The sequence below is a fragment of the Platalea leucorodia genome (genome assembly GCF_965183815.1).
Source record: "Platalea leucorodia genome assembly, chromosome: 5".
Classification (NCBI taxonomy): Eukaryota; Metazoa; Chordata; class Aves; order Pelecaniformes; family Threskiornithidae; genus Platalea; species Platalea leucorodia.
This window is the reverse complement of record NC_138827.1, coordinates 49,812,480-49,840,387: the sequence shown is the minus strand read 5'-3', so window position 1 is coordinate 49,840,387 and position 27,908 is coordinate 49,812,480. Positions and strand designations below refer to the sequence as shown.

The 27,908-nt window shown below is 41.3% G+C and overlaps 1 protein-coding gene across 1 annotated transcript in view; it reads right to left on the bottom strand.

The window, feature by feature from the left end:
• Nucleotides 1–25,485, bottom strand: part of KIFAP3 (kinesin associated protein 3) — a 73,180-nt gene extending 47,695 nt beyond the window's left edge. Inside the window, exons 1-10 of the mRNA XM_082312208.1 lie at nucleotides 25,389–25,485; nucleotides 19,634–19,765; nucleotides 18,231–18,385; nucleotides 16,983–17,038; nucleotides 16,346–16,487; nucleotides 14,816–14,915; nucleotides 13,926–14,045; nucleotides 13,343–13,446; nucleotides 12,440–12,618; nucleotides 9,921–10,083 (exon numbers count right to left, since the gene is read on the bottom strand). Of these exons, the coding sequence (XP_082168334.1) occupies nucleotides 9,921–10,083; nucleotides 12,440–12,618; nucleotides 13,343–13,446; nucleotides 13,926–14,045; nucleotides 14,816–14,915; nucleotides 16,346–16,487; nucleotides 16,983–17,038; nucleotides 18,231–18,385; nucleotides 19,634–19,765; nucleotides 25,389–25,420 (1,183 nt within the window). The 5' untranslated portion in view covers nucleotides 25,421–25,485. The remainder of the gene's footprint in view (nucleotides 1–9,920; nucleotides 10,084–12,439; nucleotides 12,619–13,342; nucleotides 13,447–13,925; nucleotides 14,046–14,815; nucleotides 14,916–16,345; nucleotides 16,488–16,982; nucleotides 17,039–18,230; nucleotides 18,386–19,633; nucleotides 19,766–25,388) is intronic.
• Nucleotides 25,486–27,908: the final 2,423 nt, after the last annotated feature.

Sequence of the window (27,908 nt, the reverse complement as noted above, 5' to 3'; positions counted from 1 at the left end):
AGGTCCCTCGGGCTGTTTTCACAACTAGTTTTCTGCAAATTAGAGAGGGAAATAAATACATGATGGGTTCTGAGTTCAAAATGGCTTCAGATTTTTAGCCTTTGAACATTAATAAGAAGCCATGTGCGAGTTCTGTGGACCAACGCCTGAATTACATGTCTAGATCTTACTAAGGTTAAAGATCCAAATGGTAGTAGATGTAAACTAGTAGCAGAAGCTAAAGAAAAAAATACGATTTCTTGATCACGAGATCAGGTCCTACACTTTGGTTGAGTTTGCAAGCTTAAAATAAAAAAAACCCCTCTGTTAGCTCCACAATAACAAAAGAGAAACCCTAAAGCTGTAAAACTGAAATGCCAATTTGAGTTGCAGTAGCAGCATTCAGTTTTCAAATGCTAAAGTAAAAATGAGAATATAAATTATAGACTGAATTATTCAAATGTAACACTATCAGTAATTCAAGTAGCCATTATTTCTAATGGAATCATCAATGTCTCCACATCAGATATGAAATATACCCTTATCCAACTCACGTGTAAAACATTAACTACACTAAATCAAAACCAGATCACAAACAAAGGTAAACACCCATTAAAATGGCAGAGGGAATCTTTATTTCAAACTGATACTCTCAAGTCAAATCTGCTGCAAAACTAGGTGAACAAGAAATCTAAATGGATAAGAGTGTCACAAACTGAATATCAGAGCTATACACTCACACTGCTGTCAGAAAACACTGAAATCAAGAGTTTATTCACATGTATCATAATTAGCGGTGATCTTAGGAAAAAAAAGTGACAGAAAGGTATCTCTGCTTACCTCTATCCCACATTATTCCTTGCAACCAGCTCTGAAACAGTTGGACTAAGTTACTCCATGTGTGGTTTAGATACATATTGGTTTGATTTACATATGTAAATATAAGTCATAGTGGATATATCAGTTTATTTTATCAAGAGAACCTGAAAGAGTTTTCAAATCTGCTCATACTCAAGGAGACTAGGCATTGTAAATAATACATTATGATATTAATTACATACTAATAACCCCTCTTGTGCCACCTTTATGTTATTTGAAACTGGCTTCATACCATAAGCCTAACTTAGAAGCCCGATTTCAGCATGGTGGTTTTGAGGTTGTTTTTTTTTTTTTTGTCTTCCCTGAAAGAACTAAGTACATGCCACATCTGAAACACAGATACAATTTTTTTTCTAGGAAACAAAGAAGGAAGTATAATGATGATTTCTAAGCCAAAGGGCTAATAAATGACTAATTATTGAGTTGAGTTATTTAATGTTACAGCTACAGACAAAAACGAAGCTGCACATCTGGAGCCCTAGGCTCAATTTCTTTGTCTGGAACTCTATGCAAGACAGACTGAAAAAATAAACAGTAAACACCTCACTGCAGTATTGCTACTCGTAAAAGACAACAAAGCATAGCCACTGGGTAGACAACATAGTGCTAGATTTAGAGATGTTCTTTTTTGAGGCTTATCTTCCCACAGAAAAAAAAAAAAAAAAAAAAAACTTTGTTATTTAGGATGCCCTACAACCGATCATACTTGAACTCATATGAATTCACATAGAAATTGGAATACTATTGGTTTTAATATCCCATACTGCACAAACCAGAGATAAATCTATTAGAAGTTCAGATTAGAGAGAAAACAGGAGGCAATAGGATTATCTCTGAAGGAAGAAGATAAAGATACTTCTCTTTTCTCCACAAGAGAGACACACTTTGGGTCAAGCTATGACCAAGGAAGAAAGCAAAAGATAGAAAAAGAATTAACTACCATTATTACAAGGAACTGGAAATTAGGAGGTTCTTAGCCTGAATCAAACTAAGAAAACATCCACTTCCAAAGTAAGTGGAAAAAATTCCATGCAAAGGTGTTCCTTTAGAAGTTTCCACCAAGCTACATAAATTAAATGCTATACAGTTAAATGGAAATTTATAGAAGGACATGTATCATTTTTGCCATATCTGTACTATGTTTCATTAAACTACATCAACTGCTCCAATTACAATTACTAGAAAAATATTCAGACTTCTCTGCTCTAAAACCACCCTTCTAACCACCCTGTTTGGAATGGAATTGGAATGGAAATAGGTGGAGGTTTTCCATGCTCCTGGCTCTGCGGCTGCACAGCTCCATAGCAAAGCAGCCTCGGTTCTGAATGGATGGTGCAGCTATATTTCAAAATGATCCTGCTCAAAGGCGGAAAAAAAATGCAGGATGCTACCTTTCACTTTGAGAAAGGGATGATTCACTGCATTGAAATGGAAACTAGTTTTACCCATGCTTCAAAGTCACCGAAGCACAAAACTAAGGTTCAAATCTACCAAGCCCAAAAAGTGGAGTTAAATATTGGCTGAGCTTTTGAGTCTTCCAGATAACAAGAATTAAGTTCCGTATTATTCAAGAGATACTGTTCCTGTGCAAGCAGCAGCATACTCTTACTGGGAAAGTCTTACAAGAAAGGTAAACAATTCACTTGTATTCTTTTTATTGTGAAAACATTACAGTTTTGTTACTTAAAAGGTCATTCACTGATGATCTGCAAACTTCTCACAGATCTGATAGCTTGTCCAAAAAGAATAAAAAGATATTTGAGGCTCAGACTCAAAGAAAGTTTTGCTTTAGGCAAGGAGACTACTTGAATATGTAAAATTATAACCCATCCTGCAAAGCACCTGTATGTCAGAGACCAAAGGAACAGAAATTGATTGTAGAGAGATATACTAGCACTATACTCACTATAGTGCAATACATTTTTATGTTAGCATATGTCTTCCCCCTTCAGCTCAAAGGGTCTGAAGATAATACTATCAACTGACAAAGGACTTCTCGCCTTAGCGACTGCAGACATGGGGAATCTGCAGTTGGTCCCCTGCACTGGAGCAGATCATCTGAGAAACTCTTAGATAAACAGCAGAAACTCGTGAGTTAAGATATTTCCACATTTCCAAAAGGGAAAGCAGATTGTAACCTTCCCCCTTATGTCTGAACTTGTAAAAGATCCCCAGGACCTATGGGACTACTTCATCTGCAAAACTGTTTCATGTGATCCTTTGAGACCATCCCTCTGCCTGCAGGCTTCACAAGGGCCCTGGAAAAGGTGCTCCTCTCTCTTCTACCTTGGTCCTCACACAGGCTTTATGAAGATTTTGCTGCAGATTAGGAAGACTAGCAGAAGTGCCCCACCACTTCTGTACTGAGATTTTCCAGGAAACTAGAGCTGGTTGTTTCTGTTGTCATGCTTTAGGCATCCCAGTTATGCCCTGTAAAGCTTTCAGATGTCAACAGTTCACATAGAAGACTAGATTTACTTTTTACTCTTAAGTATTAATTTGCTCTTGCAATATGCAAAGAAACAAGTTAAAAGAATTCAATTATTCATGCAGTCATATATTGTAAGCTACACAGTAGAAATACTGGCTCAGGGTATCCTTCCCATTCATCGTGAATTTCCAGCCACTCGGTTCCCTCATCTTTAGCTTGCTGCCATCTCTCCACTCCTGTCCTTGCTGCTGCCATAAGCATTTCTATTTTCACTCAACACTCATGAAGTTAGTTTCCTGTGTTATACCAAAGTTATCCTCTTCATTAAAAAAAGCTAATAACACAGCTAAATACACGTGTGCTTTTGAGCGGCACACCACAGCAATGAGCTTTCATTCACCTGAACAGTCAAAGGCCGAGTGTTCAGATTAGCAAGGATCCACCTGTAATAGCTATAAAATGGCAAAACAGTTTCCAACTCTAGACAGTGTTAAAGGAGTCAAAAATCTTAGACAATAGACTTCAAAAACTTGTAAGCTTATATAAAAATATGATGTTATAAAGTTTAGTTATTCTTTCCTGATAATTCACTACAATTTACCCGTAGCATGGGTAAAGCAGGGGTATGGCGAAGGCTTTTACCTTAAAGTTAGTTGAGATTTTATTTCTGCTTCAAACACAATATTAGTGATACTGACATCTTTCTACTTTGAGTTCTATATTTCTCAACATCAGCAGTCCATTTTTCTTTAATAATACTAAAACTTGCTGTCTAATCCATAGTTAAGGTATCTAAATAAGCGCTGGGTTCTAAGACACATTGTGCACCCAACACGCTCCTTAAGTCGGTTGCACATGGTAGGTTTATTTGCACTTCTAATAAGGATTTAGAAGTTGAACGCTAAGATGTTTTGTGTTTCGTGTTTCTTTTGGTGGGGCTTTTTTGTTTGTTTGTTGTTGTGTTTTTGTTTTGTTTTTTGTCTTTTTTTTTAAGCCTTGGCCATACTCATCACAAATGATAAAAAAAAACTACCATTAAAATAAATCCCTTAATAATTACTGCTTTCCAACAGACTGGTCCCTGTAGTTGAATTGTTACTTAATGTGCTTCAGCCAGCCTCTACTATAAAGGAATGGAGACACCCCAGGCAATATTCACACAACAAGTATTGGAACCAGGTGCTGCAGAGCCACCTTAGGAAAAAAAGGTTTCTCAATTTAATTGGGAAAACAGGAGGAAGCATAAATTTTACTGCCATTAATAACTTCAAGCAATCCCGATATGACTTTACCTCACCCTGATGGCTGGACATGTGCTTTTTGTTAGGGTCTTTGCCACATCTGACCCCTATTGTTTGCTCACTTGATCAGGTAAGAAAATGTATGTTTCTTTATAGGATAAACGAGGCCTATTAAAGTCAGAAAAAACACTGCAGTAGCCTATAAGAAGCTCCATTTTTCAACAGATGTGTGAAGCTCCATAATAAGTTCATTACAAAAAGGCCAAGTGAACTCATAAAGAGAACACATCTACTTTAAGCCTTCTTAAAAGAAACTTTCATAAAAGGAACAGAACATTAAAAACCCACAGCACTCGGTTAATTAGAGAGCAAAGTACTTCTTGGGTTTTTAAACAGCAGTCAACATACAATCCAGCTTGGCTGCATACCATATCAAGACTTGATTGTTAAGAAACCCAACATATAACTGTTTGGCAATTCTTTGATTGCTCATTAAACCTAACTTGTAAAGAATGGAAAAATATCAGAAGAATTTCAGCAGTTTCCAGAAGAGATTTTAGATAATAAAACTCTCAAAAATTCTATCAATGAACGTAGAGAAGAGAGACTCTTCAGTGAGGACTAAATCAGACTGTCAAAGTCACCCTCTGCTCTGGCTATCTCCAGCTTAAATAAAGAACTCTTAATAGAAAAGTTTGACCTACTTTGGCATTTGCAAATCATTGCACAGCCCTTAGACTTCTACATAAGATCAGGTGGCTACTACTTCTCAGTGCAATGATACTAAGACTTTGAACATGAAGAAATTAAGAACATCAGGCCAGGATGCTCACATTAATAAGGCATATAGGCTCAATACATACTGTGACTGGCAAAATTATACTATTGCTCCTCAGGACTGATCATACTGTATTTCAGAGTGTTGTATAACAAACACTCATCTACTTGGCTGAACACAAATCCACAAAGCCAATTTTCTTTCAATCACTGTAATCCGTACTGGAAAAACATAACTCAAGATGTTCATCACCATCTAAAAATCTTTTTGAGACTGAACACCTTGGCACCATATAACACTTGCACAGCCATACGCACAGCCCTTCTGCACTCCATGTCCCATTTGGGCCCGATTTGCAACTGGTACTGTTTTGTTACCCACCCACTTTTCAGCTCACCAACACCTGCGTTCAATCAGCCCTCGATTTTTAAAAGCAATTAGTAATTTTGAGCAACCAAGAAGAGACACTTTAGTCTGACTTCCAAGCATAGCGGGTTAAGCATAATTCCTTAAGCATGGCTTGCACTGGGAAGCGAATGAAAGAAAAATGGCATTTCAAGACAAGATGCATTCAGTACACCTAAGAACTGTCCAGCAGCTCAAGGGGATAAACACATACATCAAAGAAAAAATATCTGCTCCCTGCACAAACCCAGACCTACTCCTTTTACCCTCTGAGCAGTAACACAGTTCCCATTACAACAGCTTCCGCACCATTCCCTATCATTTATATCCTTTTGAGAGGAATAACTAACTCATGGGTGGACGCAGAAACCCCAGTACTGCCTGCCATGCCCGCATACTGCCAGGAGCTCCTTCTGAACAGGGGTCCATGAAGAAAAGTTTGCAGCATGCCATAACACACACAGCAGCACTCAGCTAGTTCTGCTGTGCAAACTGCCTGCTGTTCTCATGGAGAATGGAGAACTATTTGTCTCACTTCACAAAGGCTAAGAAACCACTCAGACGCAGCACAAAATAGCACCCTTATTAGAAGAATGTGAATCACAAGCTGTGCATATATTTAAGAGAGCTGTACTAAAAATTTTGTATTTGGTTTGGCCCGTTAACTGAAAAACAAAGTGGATTTGGTCCAAACAAGAAGTGAGGGGTTTTTATTCTTCCTTGTAGACAATGTTTTCTTCTGTTTGCTGCCAGGGCATTTATTTTAGAAACCAATCACACATCCAGGGGAAGGATTATGAAAAAGGGTAACATTTCCCTTCTGTCCAACAGTGGAAGAGCATTCACAGGGATAAAGGAAGGATCTGAATCTGTTCTTTTGAAGTTCAGCTCTACGTTTCCACCTTTCAGGTGAGAATACTTTCCATACGCAAATACACTAACCACCAAACTCTACTGTACTTGGAGGAAGTCACTCCTCTACTCCATTTCACTTTGCCATGCAAAGCAAAATGAGAGCACTCTAAGAGTGAAGCAAACCTCCACAGAATATTCTATAGCATGCTGCTTTGGTGTCTCCTTCCAAGGTGATGATTAGAGGGCACTAAATCTGTGTTTTCTGCATTTCAGGCAAACATCTATTTTAAACTACTTGGTGAACTCACGTTAATCCTCACCTTAATCCACTGAAGCCATACTTCACATATACTGGCACATAAAGTATTCACACGGAGAATGTATAAAAAAAGAAAGATCACTCTGCAAATATAATTTCTAAGTATTAAAGCAAAGCCACCAGTACAAAGAAAGTTCTCCGCAAGGCCCTAGTGACTCAATTACAAGGTTTTCTTAAAGAACTGAAGTCACACAAATCAACAAAATCTCTTTTCATACCTCTTCAAGCAGCTTGTGTATGGAAAAAACTGAATGCAGCAGGCTGTATCTCACAGGCCTCCACAGCTCTGCTCCAGCTTCTGATCTCAAGTCTGAAGCCAAATTTCCCTCAACTGCACCCACTTCTTTGAGATTCAGAGTATAACAAAGATCAGCTGTAGTTGATTAACTTGGGTGCCTGGAGGGAGCAAGAGGAGTCTTGTCATATACAATACTTCAGACTTGTGAAGAGAAGCCGCGAAAACTAGCAAGTGGTGTTGACTGGCAAAGCTACACGGGGAAGCAGGCATTGGCACTATTAAAAAGAAAAGGCTAATTAAAACGGAAACCAAGACTAAGCAGAATTTCTCATGTCCATGCTTTCAACAGACGCCTCAACACTCTGGAGTGAAAGAAAGAAGATGGTCCTTCTCCAATATATCCATGCCATACTTAGTCCGTTCCTTTGATAGCTCAGTTGAAGCCAGTCCATCCCCTCCACTTCCAACCTCCACCTATATTTAGAGCCTTCCTGCTCCCAAGCCTCTAAGTGTCCTTTGGGAAAGGGGCACGTCTTCCAGAACTGCAAACTGTGGCCACCTCAGTGCTCATCCCTAAACTGCTGCCTGACAAATCCTGTCCTTTAATTCTTTGCAATCTCAACTCTCCCCTTAAACACCTACTACACTTAATTTATACTCATCTCAAATCCAGTGCTAAAGTCTCAAAGGCACATCACGCACAAATGTTAAGTTTCAGTAGGCCGAGTCAACAAACTTGACCTCTTGGCATTAGGAGCTGTATGGTAACTTGTCAACAGCTGTTGAGGTGTGTTAGCACTTTAAGGTGACCTGCAAATGTAAGCTGAAGGGTACTGACTTGAATAATGTGTGTTTAATACCCAAGTAACCTGCATAAGAGGGGCATCTGGCACATGATTATTTTATTATTAAGGTTGCACATGCCTCTATGGAAAAAAAAAGGGGGGGGGGGAGGGGGCGGGCGCAGAGAAAAAGGGTTGAACACATCCAAGTCAAGGAAAGAACCACCACCCATGGAGCCAAACAGACAGTGAAGCTTCTGGAAGTACTAGTAGAACTTGCTGTAGATTATCCTAACAGCCACTTCAGGAACGGACTGCAATTTTAGCAGCCAGTTCTACACTAAACAGCCTTCTGCACAGGCCTACTTACAAGTCCAAGAGAATGGCATTTGAAAAGAAATTCTCCTCTCCACATTAGAATCAGACACTAGAAAGCAGATACTTAACTGATAGGTTTAGATTGACTCTAATATTAAATGGGGAATTTCTGGGAGCAGGGACTTCTCGGTCATTTGTGTCATGCCATTGCTTGGGGTGACAAGCACCCAGAAGCCCTAGCCTTAGTCCACAGCACTAGCTGCTGTACCAACAAAAGAAAGGGACAAGTTCCTGCTCCAAAAAGCTTACAATCTAAGCTGAACCAGACTACATAGCAAGATCCTCTCTCAAATGAGAGAAAATATATTTCCTGACACGCTTCCGCTTCTCAGTTTACTGCCAAATAACATTGTCTTGAGGGAAAAAAAAAAAAAAGTATGAAGAAAAGGGATTCCAAATGCCATTTTTCTTCTTTCTCCTAGCTCAGCCCAGAGGGGGGCATCAAGTGCAAACATGGTTGTGGGGCAGAAAGCATAGAAAGATCTGAGGCATTTCAGAATATATCAGGTAGCTGTTATATTAATCCCTGACAGGATTAAGGCTTCCAAAGCAGTGTAAGTTTTCAAGGTATTAACTTGTATACTAAACAGCGATAAGGCCATGTTGAGTTTTAATGTAAAATCATGAAGGCAAACAATCCTAAGAGACTATACAAAGCTAGGGGAGAAAGCTCATAGATTCACTATTACATTCCACTTGTTCCATCACATCTAGATACACCAGCTGCACTGGATTTAGTACATCCCGAACCCAACGTATCTCAGAAAGCTTTAACAATGTCTTGCATCAGTGTTTCACACATTTAGGGCTCCACAATACAAGATTCTCAGCTCCCACTTAAAAATGAGCACTCAGCAATTCTTATGGCCAAATCCTGCTACACATTTAGTGTATCTACCAGAGTGGCCTCTAGATAATATCAGCCAAAGAACACACAAGAAGCAACAAAAACTCCCTCCTGAGAACGCCAGCATACAACAATGATCAAATGAGACAATCCTCTGCTTTTTCCAAACTCCTTATTGTCTCCATGGCTTTCCTCTATGGACAACAAAAAGTTTCACTTATATCTGAAGTACTCACATGATCTTAACACAAATTACAGACTGTCAAGCTGATAGTCTAAAAATCAGTACTGCCTAGAGTTGAAGCTGACAAAGCTGGGAAATTTCTGATCTCTCTATCTGGACCATTAAGGTAACAAGAGGCAGCAGGTATATCAAGCTGCATTAAAAAAAAAAAAAAAAAAAAGAGGCATTTGGTATCCTCCATCAGCTAAGCTCCATGAAGTTGCTGCATATTTTTCCTACGTGCTCCCCCAAAATTACAAGCACCATCCATGTGTCAGCTCACGTGGTTTTCAGGTAGCTATCAAAGTTATTTTTGAAGACCAGAAGACTTATTCAACAGTTTAAGAGAACCTAGGAATAAATCTAGTGGGAACCACTTTATTTTAGACTTCCATTTAAACTTGCATCTGAAAAGATGATTTGAATGATAAAAACTTGGGAGTAGTGAGGAAGTTCTTTGGCAAAGTGAAAAGTGACGTAACAACTTTTAGGCACACTATATCATGATGCCACGAGCTCCACTGTCCCTGCTGGAATGTCTATGTTAGAACAAAAGAAAATATACCTAGAAGTGCAGTGAGTTTGGGAAGCAGACCAACTTGTACCATTTTATTTCTCAGGCCTGTGTCAAAGGAGAGATTTAGTAGGAGTCGAAGAGTGATGTTCAGCAGGTCTTCATGTTCACAGGGTACCATTTTCACAAGTTTTTCAACAATATCCATTTCAACCTGTATATCAAGAAAAAGAAAAATACATAATTCATCCAAACTTAGCTTTGTCTTCAATGTAAAAGGCCTCTCAGTGTGTTATATATTCATATGCATGTGTATGCAAATACATGTCCAATTTGTACCCATAATAGTGACTGTGAATGCATTTTCATCTGAAGCAGCTTTGCTTATGCCTTTGTGGTTGAAGTCTTCTAGATTGGGTTACAGGGTAATGTTGATTAAAAAAGTTTTTAAACCAAACAGTTCAGATGTCTTGGAAATATTCCTCACAGTTGGAATACTGCAAGAATGTGGTCAAGACATCACTTGAAAGACTAGATTGGGGTGGGGGGGAAACTTATTTAAAAAGAAGCAACCCTGGAACAACTGACATTACAGTCAAAGAGATACCCAACCAAGAAAGACAGAACACTGGCACCCAGAAAGAATTTGAGACCCTTCATTATGAATTTCAAATGAACCCCTAGACAGAACTTTGCATGTGCTCTCAGAAGAGGCATGCCATCCTGTACGTTAATTTAATAAAAGCATGGAAAAGTCATCTTGAAACATGTATCACTTTCAAATTAAAAAGTGGAATCCAGGAACTGAGAAGTGGTATTGGTTCCTGAGATCATGTTCACTTTACCAGCCAGAAAAGACATCTGAGCATTGACTGGCAAGACTTCAGAAAGTTTTTATCAACTTTTAAGCAACATTTCTCTGCTTTTATTTGACATAATCTTTTAAATGCATTCATACTTTGTTTCCCAGAATCTTCTCTGGCCAGAAGGAGGCACACAAAATTACTCCGTATTCAAACTTTTGCATGTAGGTAACTAGCCTTCCAGTTATAAATACACATAGAATGAATACTAAGAAAAGCAACTACAGCTCTCCCCGCATGGCATAGTGCAATAATCAAACAACTGACTGGATGCCTTTGATCAAAAACAACCAGATAGCAAGAACTCCTACTTCGCTGCCTTGAATTTAATATGGCACTTGAATACCAAAGGAAAGAATGTGCTATAAATACACATGCATTATTCAGTTTTACTTAGAATCAGGCGTTGCACAACTAATCTTGGTTCATTTTGCCTTTGACATTTTTGTGTTATTGCCTGATACATATATTAGAACACCTTCACCTTCATTGGTAGCTTTCCTTAATAATACTGTGGAGAAAAAAAGTGTTCTTTCTCATCAGTAAGAAATGCTCAAACAGACAGCTGACCTGAAGCATACAAACCTTTTCAAAAGTCTTTTCAAAACTGTTAAAACATTCTACAATAAAATAAATCCAACAATTTTGTTTCATTTGTCTTTCCACTAAATCAAACGGAAGGCGGAAAGTGTGCCAACAAGTAAGTGGGCTGGAGAGCTAATCCTTATTTTCCTAATAAAGTCCTTCAGGGCACTACACAAGTATAAACTAAATCAGTGACCAATCACCTGATAAACAGTCTACATTCCCCCAAAAACACATGCTTGGTGTCTGACTTTTGTTAAGAAACTGGATGCTCATATATAAATAAGGGAGATACCTCTTGTCTGCAGTGTTCAGTGCATATGCATGCAAATGACAGTTCCAGTAACAAAGATGCAATTAATTTTCTACTGCATTTGCACAGATCTTTTCATCTCACAATGTAAGTGTAACGTTAATCTCAGATTACCTCTTGGATAAGGAAAATTTATCATTTTTATTTAACAAACTGGCATAAAGGCACAGAAGTGGAAAGCATGTATCTATTAAAAGCCATTGGGAAATCAGTAAAGGAGATACTTGGCTAGAGCTTAAAGTCACGAAAAAAATACGCTACAATTTCAGAAGTTTGAGACTTCACCTAAAAAATGCTTATGAAGAATAACACTGCCTCCAGTTCTTGGGAGCTACTGGCAGCACGAAGGAACAGTTGTGAGGTACCTTTGAAGACCAAGCTGACCCAGGAAATAAGTAAACTAGTCTAGCAAACTGCAAAAGGATAACTACCTCTCTTTCCAAGACAATATATGGCAGAGACAATAATATGTTGTCAGAAGATTGTAGTTTGGGGGAAGGGTCATGGACATCTCCAGAAGCGGGGGTATGACAAGACTTTGGGGTGCTGACTTCAAAATTTGGAATTTCATGTATCATATTTTGAGGTAGCTTCACTGTTTGGGATGACAGTTCTTCAAAAATTTTTGCAGTATGTTATGGCTGGATGTTGTACTTCTTTTCTTTTACTCATTTTACTAGTAACAAAAGAGGATAATCAGTGCCACGGATATATAAGGTGGGGACAGAGATATCTCCCTCTTCCCTCCAACCACACAAAGTTTTCAGAGTCCATACCTTTCCAATATTGCAGAGTGCTATGAGCCTTACCATATCATTTTTGTTCTCCATAAAAATGCTGAGTTTCTTCAAGAAAGATACAACCAGGATAAGCAGCTCAAAATTATCACGGTCCAGTGCTTTCACTAACATATGGACAATGTTCTTGTTTCTCATCTTCAGCTCAGTGCGAGTATCCTCAGCAAGATTTAGGAGCAGGTAAAGTGCAACTAGCAAAGTCCAACACAAATCATACCAACAGATCAAAGACAATAGAACTAAACAAATCTCTATATACACATTGAGTGCTTAAGACAAGACTTTCAGAAGCGTTCTGCTCCCTTCCCAATGCATTTGAAGGAAAATGACCATGAATGCTTTTTATTCCTGTTTACAAAGCATTAAGAACATTAATTCTAATAGTGGCTTTGGAAAAAAAAAAACAAACAATTATGATCACTAGAAGCTTTTTATATTTTTTTTTCCTTTCAATTCCAATGGGAACCATTAAAAAGGCCTTCCCAGGAAAGTTTTGCCACTCAGATCATTTCAATCTAACATGAAGTGTATTTTAGTACAAAAACTGAGATAAAGTGAAAGCTATTAAACTTAAGTCAGATACAGGTCAAGTTAGGCTAAGTTAAAAAAACCCAAATCAAACGTACAAAACCAAAATACCCAACTCCTCCCAAACCAACCTCACAAGCAAAGGAAAGTGAAGTGGATCACTTTTGCTATTTTTCCTCTAAGACTGACAGATCACTTTAAAAAATGTTAGTATACTGTCAAACAATCTGATTAAGTACCCATCTTCTCCCTATTCTTTGGCAATGCTCTTCCATATTCATCCACACATTCAGTATGTTTAAGACATCCTGGTTATAACGAGCATCCAATAGAACCCTCTACCCACGTTCACTAGCAAGGAAATAATTTGCTACTTGGATTTGGTACCTCTGAGTAGCTGTTCCTGCTTGACAACCAGCCCTTGATATTTCTTAAAAGTTTTCTCATAGTCCTTTTTCAGGGTTTGATTTTCAGGATCTTCATCAAGTAAACTGCAGAAGTTAAGGAGTTCAGATAAAAGTTACACAGTCTAGCTGACTATTGTCCTCAAAGGTGTGACTTCAGCCACTAGTAAAAAGCAAGAGATCTATGGAATAGCCAGCATAAAGACACTACCTCAGCAACAGCTTGCTAAACATGTAATCTATAGCATGATTTTTTTTTCCTTCTCCAAGCCCTGGATGTATTACATCCTAATAGCAAAAATGTTCCCAAGACATACTGTTGATAAAATAAAACTTTTTTTTTTTTTTAACTTGTGTTGTTTTAGTAACTTCAGCTTAACTTCTTCAGCAGCCCAAACTTCTCACTCTTGGTCTTTTTCATATCTGCAATTATATTTTGCACTTTCTAGTAAATTCTACTGCTTTCACAGAAGTTGCTGTATGCTCATCTCATATAACTCAACAACAGCTATCAAGACAAGTCAGAAACCACCAAGCTGCCCCAGCATATCAAAAGGATATCAGCTTTCTTCTTTTTAGCAAGTTCTTCCTGCCAAAGCTCATGTCTCTTCAGTTCATGGTCTATGATATTCATACACAGAGCTCCAATTTTGTAGTGTGTGATTATTCCATGAAATTGAGAAAAACTACATTGAAGAAAAAACACTTGTGAGGAAAAAAAAAATAAATGCAAACAACCCCAAGTCTGTTTTGACATCTACGGTAGCAATGTCCCAACACTGCACCACATGAAGTATTAAAAAAAAAAAAAAAAAAAAGTATTTACTCTGTTCCCCATTATAACACTTCTCTATTAGAAAATTATTTCAAAAACACAGTTCCTGAAAACATGAATATTTTTTCCAAACTTGTAGAAGGACAAGCAACAGTGTGTTGTTCCAAGCCAAAATAAAAACACATTCCAATTTTCATGCATAAAGGAAAATGTTTTCCAATTAGCCCCACTTTTCATATTCTAAGTGCTTCAGAGGACCCTCTACTCACCAGAAATATAATAGCGGTCTAAAATCAAGCTGCAATGCAAATAGCATTTGAATTATTTCTAGGCAGGGAATGCTGAAACACTGGCATATCTAAATAAGAGCAAGCACTCACTTCAGTTTTGAATACTGTTTCCTCCCTGTAGGAATGCTGAGGTAAATAAAAGGTGGCAGCTCAGCCTATAAGCTAAAGGTCAGAATCCTTACTAGTTTCTTCTCAGCTCTACTACACACTGCCTCACTGTGGGGGTTCTTTTTGTGCCTCAATTTTGTCATTTATAACAAATGCGTTTCTGTCTCAGCAAATTTTTTTCCTGTTTCAGTGAGGTTTTATAGTTCAGTGCAGAAAACAAATGAAAAGCCACTAAGCAGAGAGAAGTTCCTTATGTCCCTATACACAGGGACTCTGCACTCACCTTGAAAAGCAGAAGAAAATATAAATTATGTTGGTAGCAAGTTCCACACTTTGTTTCCAGTCTTCCCTCAGCACTCTAGCCAATGCACCCAGGGCAGTTTCTGAAGTGAAACAAGATTTAGATGAGCATCAGCATTTCACCTCCCTTCTTTTGTCTTGTGAGACTCAGAATTTGAATACACCTTATTCTACATCTATCAGTTTTCTAATGGAAGATTTTCAGAGGTATCTCACTTTAACATGTAACACTGCTCACAAGTTCTATTCGGAGACTGGACTAAAATAGAGAGTACCCTGGGTGGTCATCCAGACACAAACCTTAAGAAGAGGTGACATGCAAGGAAGCTGCAACCAAACACTACTACTACTACTACTTTTTTTCACCTACTTCTATTTATTTTTTCCCCCTCTAGCAACTTTGTATTATTTAATAATTTGGTTTATATGTCTTCTTGTCATACTTCAGCTTACTTTTCCTCTCTGAATCACTTATCTTTTCCATTCACTTTCCCCTATCTAGTCCCTCTTCACGTACACCATGTTACATGATCAGAATGAGAAAAGCAGCGACTGGCAATTTCAAGCACTAGAATATTTGCAACAACTCATGGGGACAAGCCATTATTTGATGGCTTACCATTCCCCCCCCATTCCAATTCTCAGAATAATTTTGCTTGCTGACATTGCAAGATGGGTAGAGTACGTACTGAAGTCATCATTTACTCGAGGAATGTGGGGGTATAAGGGATCAGTAAAAGAGAAAGGGGGCAAGGAAAAAAAATTACTAAATTAACAAGACATGAACCTACCATCACTTTGGAGGTCTGCTTTGGGTTGCCCTTATCTTTTGTTTGTCTGACACAAAAGGTCAATAAGGCCATTTTTTCCCCCAGAAGAGAGGGGGCAATGGGAAATGAGAATGTATATACATGTACACATACATATTTGCAAACACACACTATTCCACACTGATGTAGCTCTCAAAGTGCACATGGCATAGCACATGTCTATGCATACACAAAATGACAGCAATGTGAACGTCATATCATGCCTTCTGACAGGATTTTAAAATGAATCCATAAGCAAGTGCCAGTAAAATACTTCGGTGATGCATCCACATTCAACTTATTAATTCCCTTGGAAACTGGACACCTATACTTCTGTCAGCCTGCAAATCCCATTTTCAAAGCAAGTTTCTTGATCTTCAGGATACAACTCCACATTCTCTTGACTCCAGCAGCCAACTGAAGTTAATTTAGCATCAAAATAACTAAGACAAGAAAAAATAGCTGAAGCCCATTGAGGCCAGGAAGATGTCTGTGGTAGGCCCACCTAAGAACACCCTAAGAAGTATCCGTTTGTAGAGGGATCCAACTGGGCTTTGAAGCCAGCTTATTATGTCCTGAGAAGCAAAGCCTAGCAAACTACAGAAAATCCCAAATTTAAGGTGAACTACTTTTCCCTTGAGAAGAAAGCACCACAAATAAACAGCACAACATTAAGAGAAGTTACCATTGGATTTTAAAGTTACCATTGATGAGCAGTTCTTCCAAATTATCAGGATTCCTAGCCAGCTGGAGGATGAGGGCAGAGCCACGCACCTTGTCAGGTATGTCCTCATACAGTAACTCAATATACTCATCCATGTCATTGATATTGGCAACTTCATCAATCTGAAAGCAGTCATAAGTAGGGGTTTCACAGAGAGAGATGTCAAGACAATCAATCACAACGTTATTCAATTGCAAGACAAAAGAGTGCACAGCTTTGAGTTAAGATCTTAGGAAAAAATAAAATACAAGGAAAAAAAAAATCAACACATCCAGAATCACTGCCAATGAACACCAGGAAATCTGAGAAGATTTAATTACAAAAAAACAAAGGATGCTCAGACATGACTCCCTGTGTCCTGTCCGATGTTCCAGACCTCACTTGCTGTCCTGCTGTGTGCTATAGTTGGAGGGGGAAGTATGCAAGTCAAATATTTTACCCTTTATGGAGATGATTTTTATTCCATTGTGCAGTATTTCCAAACCAAGTTCTTTGTTTAAAAAACAAGCAGCAAAAAAACCCCAGAATTCAGCATTTCCTCTCCCCTCCTCCCTTATATAACTGCTTACTTAAGAAGTAAACGGGGTTTGCATTTCTCTTCTAACACCAATATTTACCTCCATTCCTTCAAATGGGGGTGGATCTTTTGGCTTACTGGATTTCTCTTTCTTCTCTATAAAGAAAAACACACAGTTGCAGTTAAGTTACGCATATTCACAGACAAAAAACATATCCAGTATTCTCATAGTAAACAATCTGATTAAATCAAGGTCAAAGTCTTTTTGTGTCCAGTTGACCTGTCAGACTAACAGAGCTAAGGTATGTCAGGTTTCTGAAGCTGAACAGCCCCCAGGGAGCAAAATAAACCTTCAGATACCTTTTGACTCCTCAGTCTGAATGATCAGTTACAGCCTAGTCAGCTGGGGAGACAGAGGGTAATAAATCTTAGTGCAAGCCCAGACTGATGAAACTCACTTCCACAGTGAGATACCTTAGCAGCTTTAATTCTGCTTGTATGCTGTGGCAAAGCTGCCCTGAATTTACAAAATAAAAGAGGGTAAAACACCCAAAGTAGTTACAACCAAAGCATATAAATAACATTAATCTTTGTTTTAAACTCATCCCATTAAGATAAGAATCCAACTTGAGAACAAAGCTTACCATTTCATGATTGTAAGAAACCTTGTTAACCACAAGGTAAGGCAGGATCAGACGTTAAATATGAAATTGTCCCCTGAGCAGAAAGTTTAAGATGAACTTAAGACATAAATAGGACCACCAAAATGCCTTAGCATCAGAGCAGAGAATTATTACTGTTCTCAGGAACCTGTGCACCAGGCACTTAAGAAGACAAGACGAGATAATTACCCCAAGCTGTCTGCTACACTGTACCAAAGCTTGACAGACTCTGAAACTCCTCACTCCAGCTTTAACAGACAGCGCAAATTCAGCCTAGGAACACTATCTACCCTTGTAACTGGTGATGACAGAGATCTTTCTAGGAAGATCCTCATAAGAGTCTTCTGGTGTCACTGCAAGTGCAGATGCAATATGCTGCACCAAACAGTGGAATTCGTACCTCTAAAATCCTGCTAAAGCACAAAGCAGCCAGTAAGAAGCATCAGTACTAAGTTTAACTAACAAAAAAAAAAAATTTGGTTGTTAAAATGATAATTCCCTCCACCTCGCTCCAAGACTGTAATTTTTTCCAAGTGTGATTTAACTACACATCTTCCCCACTCTCACTATCTCCAAAGAACTCGTACACCAAGCAAGTTAGGACGTCAGCTAGAAAAATCTCACACAGCAGTTGTTCAGTGCTGAAACACCCCAGTCCCAAGCTACTTTGTTCCTGTATTATTCACCTTTTCCTGCTGAGGCATCTCTGCGATTCTGTAGATAGTACAACAGCTGTTCTACTTCTGCAAGTTTGGAGGGGTGAATGAGCTTGCATTCTTCAACCACCTTTCGAGCCAGGGAAGCAATGTCTGTATTTGCATTAAGACTCTTTAGCCGAATGCTGCAACACAGATAGGTCTCTTTTCAGTTTTTAAATTTTTGTATCTTCAGTCCTTTGACTTATGTTTACACAGTCACGAATTTCTTGAAGCAGAAATTATCCCAATAACCCCAATGCCTGTGCCATGGCTTACAAAGGTAATGTCAAAGCAGCGGCTCTCTACAATTCCAAATGGCAAGCAACTGTCAAACAGATTTGACAGAGCGTAACTGTCCATCAGCTGACAAGCAGCAACACTAAATGCAGCGGTATGAACAGATCCCTTATAGCTATCTTGGACACAGCAGCCAGTAATTTATTTGCCATACACTCAAAAAAGTGCACAGGACTGCAAAGGAGTACTGCATACACAAAAAATCCAAAATGAGAAACAACTATGGGTATTGACTACACAGGAAGGTTCTTTTGCAGTGCCTGCAGATGCAGTGTCAGGAGTCTCCCATAGCTCTGGCAGACCTGCAGCCAGGTCCACAAGCAATGCGCAGCAAGAAATCTGTGGGCATTAACAATAAGATGGATCAAAAAGGAATTCCACCACATTGCAGATGCAAGTTATGCTGATTCATCTGAAAACAGATGAACATTTCTGATACCTTCAAAAATTTGAGACAATTTAAGGATTCTCTTTTTCTTCCTCAATCATTCTTCTTACATGCACTCACACACGTAGCCACTTCAGCTCAAATTTTCAAAAAGACTTCAGTATAGAGATAAAACAAACCTAGGAACAGTCCAAACTTACAGCTTGGAAACTGAAGTTATGACAGTTCTCTGGACTTTTCCAATGGGGAACGTTTTAATGGTCTTTAAAAAAAATACCAGGTAAAACTAAAATGCAGATACTGTAATGAAATCACTACCAGGGGTGACAGATCAAAACAACAGGAGAGCCAACAGCTACAGCTTACGGCTGTCAGAAGGTTCAGTAGTATTACTTGCTCCAACATTAACCATCATTTGAGTAGGAACCAATCACTTTTCTCTACCTCAAGTTCCCATCACATAAAATGGGAATAATCACTTTTCTTTACAAAACATGTTATAGTACATGGATGAAAAGCAGTTTACATGTGTTTTAGATGTTAACTTTCCCAGGCATATGTTACTTCCTGGCTTCTAAACCCTCCACTAATCTAGCACTAAGTTTTATAAAGATCAGAACGATCTTACAGGCTGTTGATGCTTTGAGTTATTGAATTTATGACTCTGAAAAACAGAAAAAGCTATCAGAACTTGCAATGACCTTACATTTTCTGACATTCCTTGCGCTCCCCAAGCATGGGGTCTCCCATCTCTCCCAGAATCGTTGCTTCCACTTCATAGTGGACAATGAGGGCTTTCTCAGATGGATGCACATCTATGTTGCCTCCTTTTACCTTCCTGCCGTGAAGGAAAAAAAAAAAAAAAAAAAAGAATTACTGATTAAATGAAAAGCACAGAAAACATACCAATACATAGATCAGGAACAACCACCTGTCTCCAGTTTTATCCAGATCCTACACCCAAGCATTGCCCTCCTTCCATACCATACTTCATTTCACAGAGCTGCACCAAAGCTTAGTGCTAGTGGCATATTCTTGAGCACTGCCTCTAGTATGTACAGAAACACCCAAGCCATTGGTCAAGTCTTAGTCACAGAAGTCAAGTAAGGAAGAAACAGGACAAATTTTTGATTTCTAAGTCTCCCAGCTCTCTTAAGGAAAAAAATACATTTCATAGAGAAGGTGAATTTCCCAGTTGATTCCCTGTTACATTGTCAATATTGCAAAATCTTCCACTAGTAGCATCAACCTAGTGGTACAGGTACAGTCATTTACAAAAGGAAATTTTTCCTCAAAGACTCTCTTGGTAGGTTTAGCTAAATCTTAATGGTTAAAAATCTACCAAGAATGAATTACAAAAATTTGAATTTCAAATTCACTATTCTCTCCTGAAGCACAAACCTCTTCCCTACTGTTCTTCACCTCATTGTGTTTGCTGCCAGGCTCAGGGAATTACCAGATCAACAGCTGCCATCAACAGGTATAAAGCAAGCATGTCTATCTATCTGCCTTACTACAGCTACAGATATTCTGGAAAAGTATTCTCCAGGAAAGCACTCTGGGTACGTCACTGCCAAAAGGGCCTGTCCTGCCCTCTCCTCTGTGCCAGCAACTCCAACGTCCATGAGGACAGGCCGTGGATAAAGGCCATTTTTGGCATGGCAGAACCACACCCAGAGAATACAGTTACACATTTCTGTCTTTGGTGGTAAAGCTGACACCTGCCCCTTTCACCTTGGTACTGCCTATAGAATATGTACAGCCATGCCATAAACCAGGCTGCTAAAACACTACAGATTAAAAACAACTCCCTAATGTGGGTTTGGGTTTTGGTGTGTGGGTGGGTTTTTTGTTTGTTTTGGACTTTTGTTTGGGTGTTGGTTCTTTTTAGACAGATCATGTCAACAAATGTATTTACAGGCGGCTTCACCAGTAGTTTTATCAGCATAAATGAGAGAGCAGCTAGCTATGGCACCGGGTCAATTAGACCAGGGAAAACTACTTCAGCCTCATGGGGCTAGAAACGTTAGCAAATCTGGATCATAGGATCATAGAATAGTTAAGGTTGGAAAAGGCATTTAAGATCATTAAGTCCAACCGTTAACCTATCACTGCCAAGTCCACCACTAAACCATGTCCTCGAGCACCACATCTACCCTTCTTTTAAATACCGCCATGGATGGAGACTCAACCACTTCCCTGGGCAGCCTGTTCCAACGCCTGACTACCCTTTCAGTGAAGAAGTTTTTTGCTAATATCCAACCTAAACTTCCCCTGGTGCAGCCTGAGGCCGTTTCCTCTCGTCCTATCGCTTGTTACTAGGGAGAAGAGACCAACCCCCACCTCGCTACAACCTCCTTTCAGGTAGTTGTACAGAGCAATAAGGTCTCCCCTCAGCCTCCTCTTCCCTAAGCTAAACAACCCCAGCTCCCTCAGCCGCTCCTCATAAGACTTGTGCTCCAGACCCTTCACCAGCTTCATTGCCCTTCTCTGGACACGCTCCAGCACCTCCATGTCCTTCTTGTAGTGAGGGGCCCAAAACTGAACACAGGACTTGAGGTGCGGCCTCACCAGTGCCGAGTACAGGGGCACTATCACCTCCCTGGTCCTGCTGGCCACACTATTCCTGATACAAGCCAGGATGCCATTGGCCTTCTTGGCCACCTGAGCACACTGCTGGCTCATGTTCAGCTGGCTGTCAACCAACACCCCCAGGTCCTTTTCTGCCAGGCAGCTCTCCAGCCACTCCTCCCCAAGCCTGTAGCATTGCATGGGGTTGTTGTGACCCAAGTGCAGGACCCGGCACTGAGCCTTGTTGAACCTCATACAGTTGGCCCCGGCCCATCGATCCAGCCTGTCCAGGTCCCTCTGCAGGGCCTTCCTACCCTCCAGCAGATCAACACTCCCACCCAACTTGGTGTCGTCTGCAAACTTACTGAGGGTGCACTCAATCCCCTCGTCCAGATCATTGATAAAGATATTAAACAGGACTGGTCCCAATACCGAGCCCTGAGCAACACCACTTGTGACTGGCTGCCAACTGGATTTAACTCCACTCACCACCACTCTTTGGGCCCAGCCATCCAGACAGTTTTTTAATCAGTGAAGAGTACACCCATCCAAGCCATGAGCAGTCAGTTTCTCCAGGAGAATGGTGTGGATGCAGCCTTCAGCGTAAGCACTCTCTTCAGAAAAATGTTTGAAATGTGTGCCTCCATCTACACAGCTACTGTGGTGGCTGCTTTCCCTTCTGCAGAATACAACTGCAGAAAATACCTTTTTTTCTTGAGATACAGCTGGTCAAAAGCCCCCACAAATCACAGAAAGGTCTGCTGTGGGAAATGAGTTTAGTTCAGCTACCAGCCTTTCAAAGACACAAAGCTACAGGGCAAACAAATATAGCTCACTGCTAAAGAGCAACATCTTCCTTGATGAGACTGTAGCAGAACTCCATCTATCACTTAAGATTTTTTGAAGAGACGTGGTTTTTTTCCTTTAACAGTACTTTTTGCAGATGCTTCATTACAGTTTGTTCTCTGTTCTCACAGGGTCCAGCCTTGTAGGGCAGAAAGCTTACAGCAAATCTATTTCAAAAGAAACCAGCTTTCACTCCTCACCCTCAAATATATTTCCCCCATATTTAGACCTACCAAGAGATCCCAATTGCAAACGCTCCTCCTGACAGTCAACCTCTGTTAAGTGACAGCATGATAATATTTACAGATATAAAGAAAAGGATGGGTAGAGAACAAGTGGGCCTGAAGGAGTTTGGTATAGTTTTACAAGAACTAAGCTGAACTAACAGCTCATCACTGCCAAAAGGATTAGATCTTCCCATGTTTTCCCTGCTCCTGGCAGTCACCTTGGTTCAGCGTGTAGGCTCGTCAAACCCTTTCACAGCCACTTCCAGCAATCCAACAGAAAACTCTTCATGTTGTGGGCAGAGGGAGTTTTAAAATGTGTTATTGAATTGAAGTGCTCTATAGAAAGGGAATAACACTTCCTATCTATGAGCAGGGATAAAGAGGAAGGAGTGAGACCTCCTCCTTTTGGCAGCAGTAAACCCCTGATGAGCGTAGTGACGAGCAGAACCTCAGCCTAAGACTGCTTAAACAGTTTTAGCATTTTCCATATTTATTTTTTCCTTAACAGGGACAGATGGGTAAGCTGAAGAACTTACAGCTGCAGAGATTTTCTGCCCTCTCACATTGATAACCACCCTCACTACTTGAACTATTTCCTAGCTAAAGGAGTCACAAATCAATTCATATTCAAGTTCCCTCTCTGAAAAATCTTGCCTTGTGAACTGCTTGAAGACCTACACTAAAATGCACTACCCAACCACTAAAGTTGTTTCCCATTTGGAAAACACTGCTTTCAGAGAGCCAGCATCACACACACACAAAAAAAAAAAAGAAAAAAAAAAAATCTTTATTTAGGGAAACAATCCCCCCCCCCCCCCCCCTCCTCAAATCAACAAACGGCAACTTTACTGACTTTCTATCCATCTTGATTTTGTAAGTCACTTCATAAAACATTTAAAAACACAGACATTCTTATAACTGGTAGAAGCAGCAATGCACGGGGGAGCTCCTGCACACATCAGCCCATCCTTTCACTTCACTGCCTGCTTTGTCAACAAGAATCCTGCTCTATTAAAGGTTTAAAAGAGGAAGGCCTTTTCTACAGACAAAAGCTGTGCTAGCTGAGCTCACATAACCAAAGCTGGTGTCTGAATACCCTTTATTAACTAATTCCTTCAGGGGGAAAAAGCAAACCCAAACTATCCTAATTACAAGTGGCACAAATTGTGCACGTGGATAAGGCTGAAAATCCAATAACAAATCCTGGCAAGTCAGACTTGGTGGGAGGGGGACTGCTCATGGAGGATGACAAAGGGAAATACAGATCAGAGGAGTACAAGACTTGCACACAAGCCTAGTCATGTTAAACAGCACAGCGGATGTTTTTTGGCTTGTGCTCCCTAAAAAGAGAGAAAATTACACTTGTTGCAGGGATTACTACAAAATAAAGAAGATTCCTCCAAAATCACATAAGATGGCACAAACAGAACATGCAAGGCTAAGAATAGGCACTGCTCTAAAGTTACAGCTATTTGTTTAATTACAGGCAGCCATTTGATTTTTACCTGTTATCGCATTTATGTGACAGAACTAATGTTCAAAGATTATCAAGAGGTTTTTTTTCCCCACTGTTTCTAATTATGGGTCTTAATATGTGGCAGACGAGGAGAAAAAAACAAAGGCAAAACCCAGACAGCCTAAACAGCAAGTTCTGCAAGTGCAAATAATTGGAAAGGGAGGAGAAAGAAAAAAAAACAGAAAAAAAAAGATCAGGAACTCCACAGGATTCAAGATGTGATAAATAAAATCACCCACATGGTAGGAGAAAGCGACACTGTTCACACATCATATCTTAACAGAGGCCTAGATGGCCTGACATATTCTGGGATTGCTAGCACTTTTGTTCCAAAACAACTGATGGAGATCCAATAGTTGTCTACTCAGACCCTATTTAGGCTGACTGGTCTCACTGCTAGATAGATAGATAAAGGCACCCTCCCCACTCATCTCCTAATAGCATCTCTTCTCCTCTCAACTTGCTGCCATCTCACTGCCTCATCCCAAATGTACATCATAAAACTCCACCACAGCCATCCCCAAATCAGTGCATCCCTCCAAACTACCACCTTCCCCCAATCAGTGACCACCAGCACGCCACCGATCCCATCTCTCAGCCTACCCTAAATCCACTTTATAACCTTCACCCATCCCTAATCCAGCCTCCCAGTCCCCATGCAAGTCTCCTGCCCACCAGACTAGGCAGCCACCCCTCAGCCTGCCCCAAACAAATCCATCTCCATTCCTAAACCACTCACCCCAAAGCCTCCCACCCATTTTTCCCCCCACACCACAACCTCCAGCCATTTTCCAACCCAGCCACTCCTCAATCCCCATCCCTCCACCCACCTCATGATCTCCCCTCTCAAAACACTCTCCATTCTCACCTCCCCACCCATCACCTCCCATCCATCCCCGAGCCAGCCCCCAACTACAATCTGCAGCACCTCAGCCCCACACCCCACCACCTCCCCACAACCCCTTCGTACCTCCCTACCCCACAACTTCCCACTCAGCCCCCACCACAGGCTAAAACGCCTCAGCCCCACAGCCTCAGCTCCCTTACACCCCCCCAACCCACAACCTCCCATCCACCCCCCGCAACAGCCTGCAACACCTGTCTCCCACCCCACAACCACGCACGCCCCACCTGACACCACCTCACCCCTCAGGACAACCTGCCGCCCCTCAGTCCCACAGCCCCGCGCCCAGCCCCCACCGCAACCTGCCGCCCCTCGGCCCCCTTCCACCGCAACCTGCCGCCCCTCGGGCCCGCAACAGCCGTCTCCCCCCCGCACCCTGCCCAGCCTCCCCGGCTACCTCTTGAGGTACCGGGCGTCCTCGCCCTGCATGGCGGCGGGGGGAGGCCTCGGCAGGGCGCGGCCCCGCAGCGGTGCTGTTACCAGGGTGAGCGCGAGCCCCGCCCCGCCGGCTCCGAACGCGCAGGCGCCGCCGCCACAGCCCGCGGCGGTGAGCGCGCATGCGCACTGCGCGCCCCCGGTGTCCCGGCGGGGCGGGGCGGGGCGGCGCGGGCGCGGCGCCCCCTGCAGGCGTGGGGGAGGCGCTGTCCCGCCGGGCCCGTCGCGAGGCGTGAGGCGTGAGGTGGCCTCCCCGCCTGGCGCGGCCTTCCCGCCCCGTCCCCGCCTTACTCGGGGGCCGGGGCACGAACCCTGCTGGCACCCATGGAGGTGCCGTGTCGTGCTCTGCCGGGGCCCCCTCTGCCCCCTCTGGGTGCAATGAGCGAGCAACGCTCTCTGCCCACCGCGCTAGGTAATCTCCCCGGGCCTAGGGCCCTCGCAGCCCAGGGGGTGTAGCTGACCCCCCTGAGGGCCGGGGCTGCCCCACAGGCCGACACACACACACACACACACACACACGCACACACACGCACACACGCACACACACACCCCCCCACCCCCCCCCCGCTGCTTCAGGGCTCGCCCGCTCCTTCACGGGGAGGGCCAGTGGCACGTGGCGGCGTGCAGGCCCCGGGCAGGGCACGCCGGGAGAGGCTGGTCCTCCAGCAAAGTTAATGGTGCTGAGGAAAGCAGGGGTCCAGGTTAGGCATGGCCATAGGTCCTTGAGCCCTGAGGGAGTCAAGAAACAGTCCTGTCCTTGCACAGAGATCCACCAGTTTAATACATGGTACTTCAGGAAGCTGCAAGTAGCAGGAATAAAGGGACTTTATGTTCCTGCTTGCAGTATTCAGGGGAGGATTGAAGAGGGGCTTTTGTCATGTCCTGCCCCACTATGGCCAGCTGAGCTGTCAGTTTTCTTCAGCACCACCTCTTAGCTGAGCCCATCCTTAAGGCAGCCTTGGTCAGCAAGATGTTTTGAAATATAACCTTCCTCTTGGGTCAGCGGCATTGTTGCTCGCCCACTGAAGCACAGGAGACATGGGGGTGATACTGCTGTAGCTCCAGACTCAGCCAGGTGGCTGGAAATCCAAAATTGTGTTGGGATATGTTGTATCGTACAGCCAGCACCTGAATCCTCTGTCACTTTACCTTGTTTCCTAGCCACTCTGAAGAACAACCAAACGACATCATATCCAAGAGGTATCAGAAACCATCTTAATGGGCTGTAGTTTAACTAAGGTTTGTATCAGAGCAGCATCCAGTCCCAAATGGAGATTCCTCTGAGCTATTTGTTCTAATATCCATGATAGAGGTAAACCAGGCCCATCCCCAGCTGCCTAAGGGTCCTGCTGTTCATCTGGTTAGAAAGTAAATGGCTAACACATAGAACTAGAGGCAGCAGTGTCTTGTTGGCTTTTTGAACTCTCTATGTCCTTTCTCAGAATAGGATTTTCATTTCTGCTTGTTTTTGTAAAATTCAATGAAACTGTTGTGTGGGATTTGCAGAGGATATTTATTTCAGGAGTTATTTGAGGAGCATGGATTGTTGTTTGGGTTTCGGAATAAAAGGACAATATCACTCTGTAGCACTAATAGCAGTTGCATATAAGATGCAGGGCAGATCCGTGCATGTGTTGTTTTCTGGAGTGCTCTTTGCTGGACTACAGCCCCATTACATACAACTGAAATGACTGTCTACCCAGAGTCATAGGGGTAGTATAGAAATAAATAGTAGTCAGGTACCTAAGCTTCTGTTTTTATTGTGGCAAAATATTAAGAATAAAAAGTTCTACTGATCCTATTGAACACTAAAAATTTTTATATTTTTATAATGTGTAACAGAGCAGCAAAAAATATTTTGCGGTATTCATGCTGTGCCCTGTCTTTGTTTTAACAGAAAATGGAAAAAGAAAGTACCCTGTGAAATATAAAGTGAATTTACAGTGAATTTACAGTGAATTTACAAAACATTGCTAGAATATAACACTTGTGTTACTATCCTTATTCTGGTTTTTATCACACTAATATTTTCTGTTAATGACTGTCATAAAGAAAAATGTATATATGACTACCTGATCAGAGCAACAGTTCTTCAGTGATTTCAGGAGCTCTTCAGATTAGCATGAGCCAAACATTCAACTCTGAAGTCATATAAATAAATAGTCTGATATTTCCTGAGTACTAAGTACCTGACAATCTCCATCTGTTTCACTGAGAATTTCTTTTTTTAATCTGGTCACATATGCCTACAAATGGAGAATAGTTGTAGACACCTATGAAAAAGTAAGTCAAAGATTACAAGATGAGAATGGTACAAAAGAATGTGAGACTTGAAAAATATGAGAAAACGAACATTTATTGCAGTTAAGCGTGCCACGATGTTTGGGCTAAAATTGGCTGTTTGTCAGCATGGAAGGACAGCAGAGCCTGTCTCAGCCTGACAGAGTCCAAATGAAAATACCTCAGCTTTGTAGCAATTGAG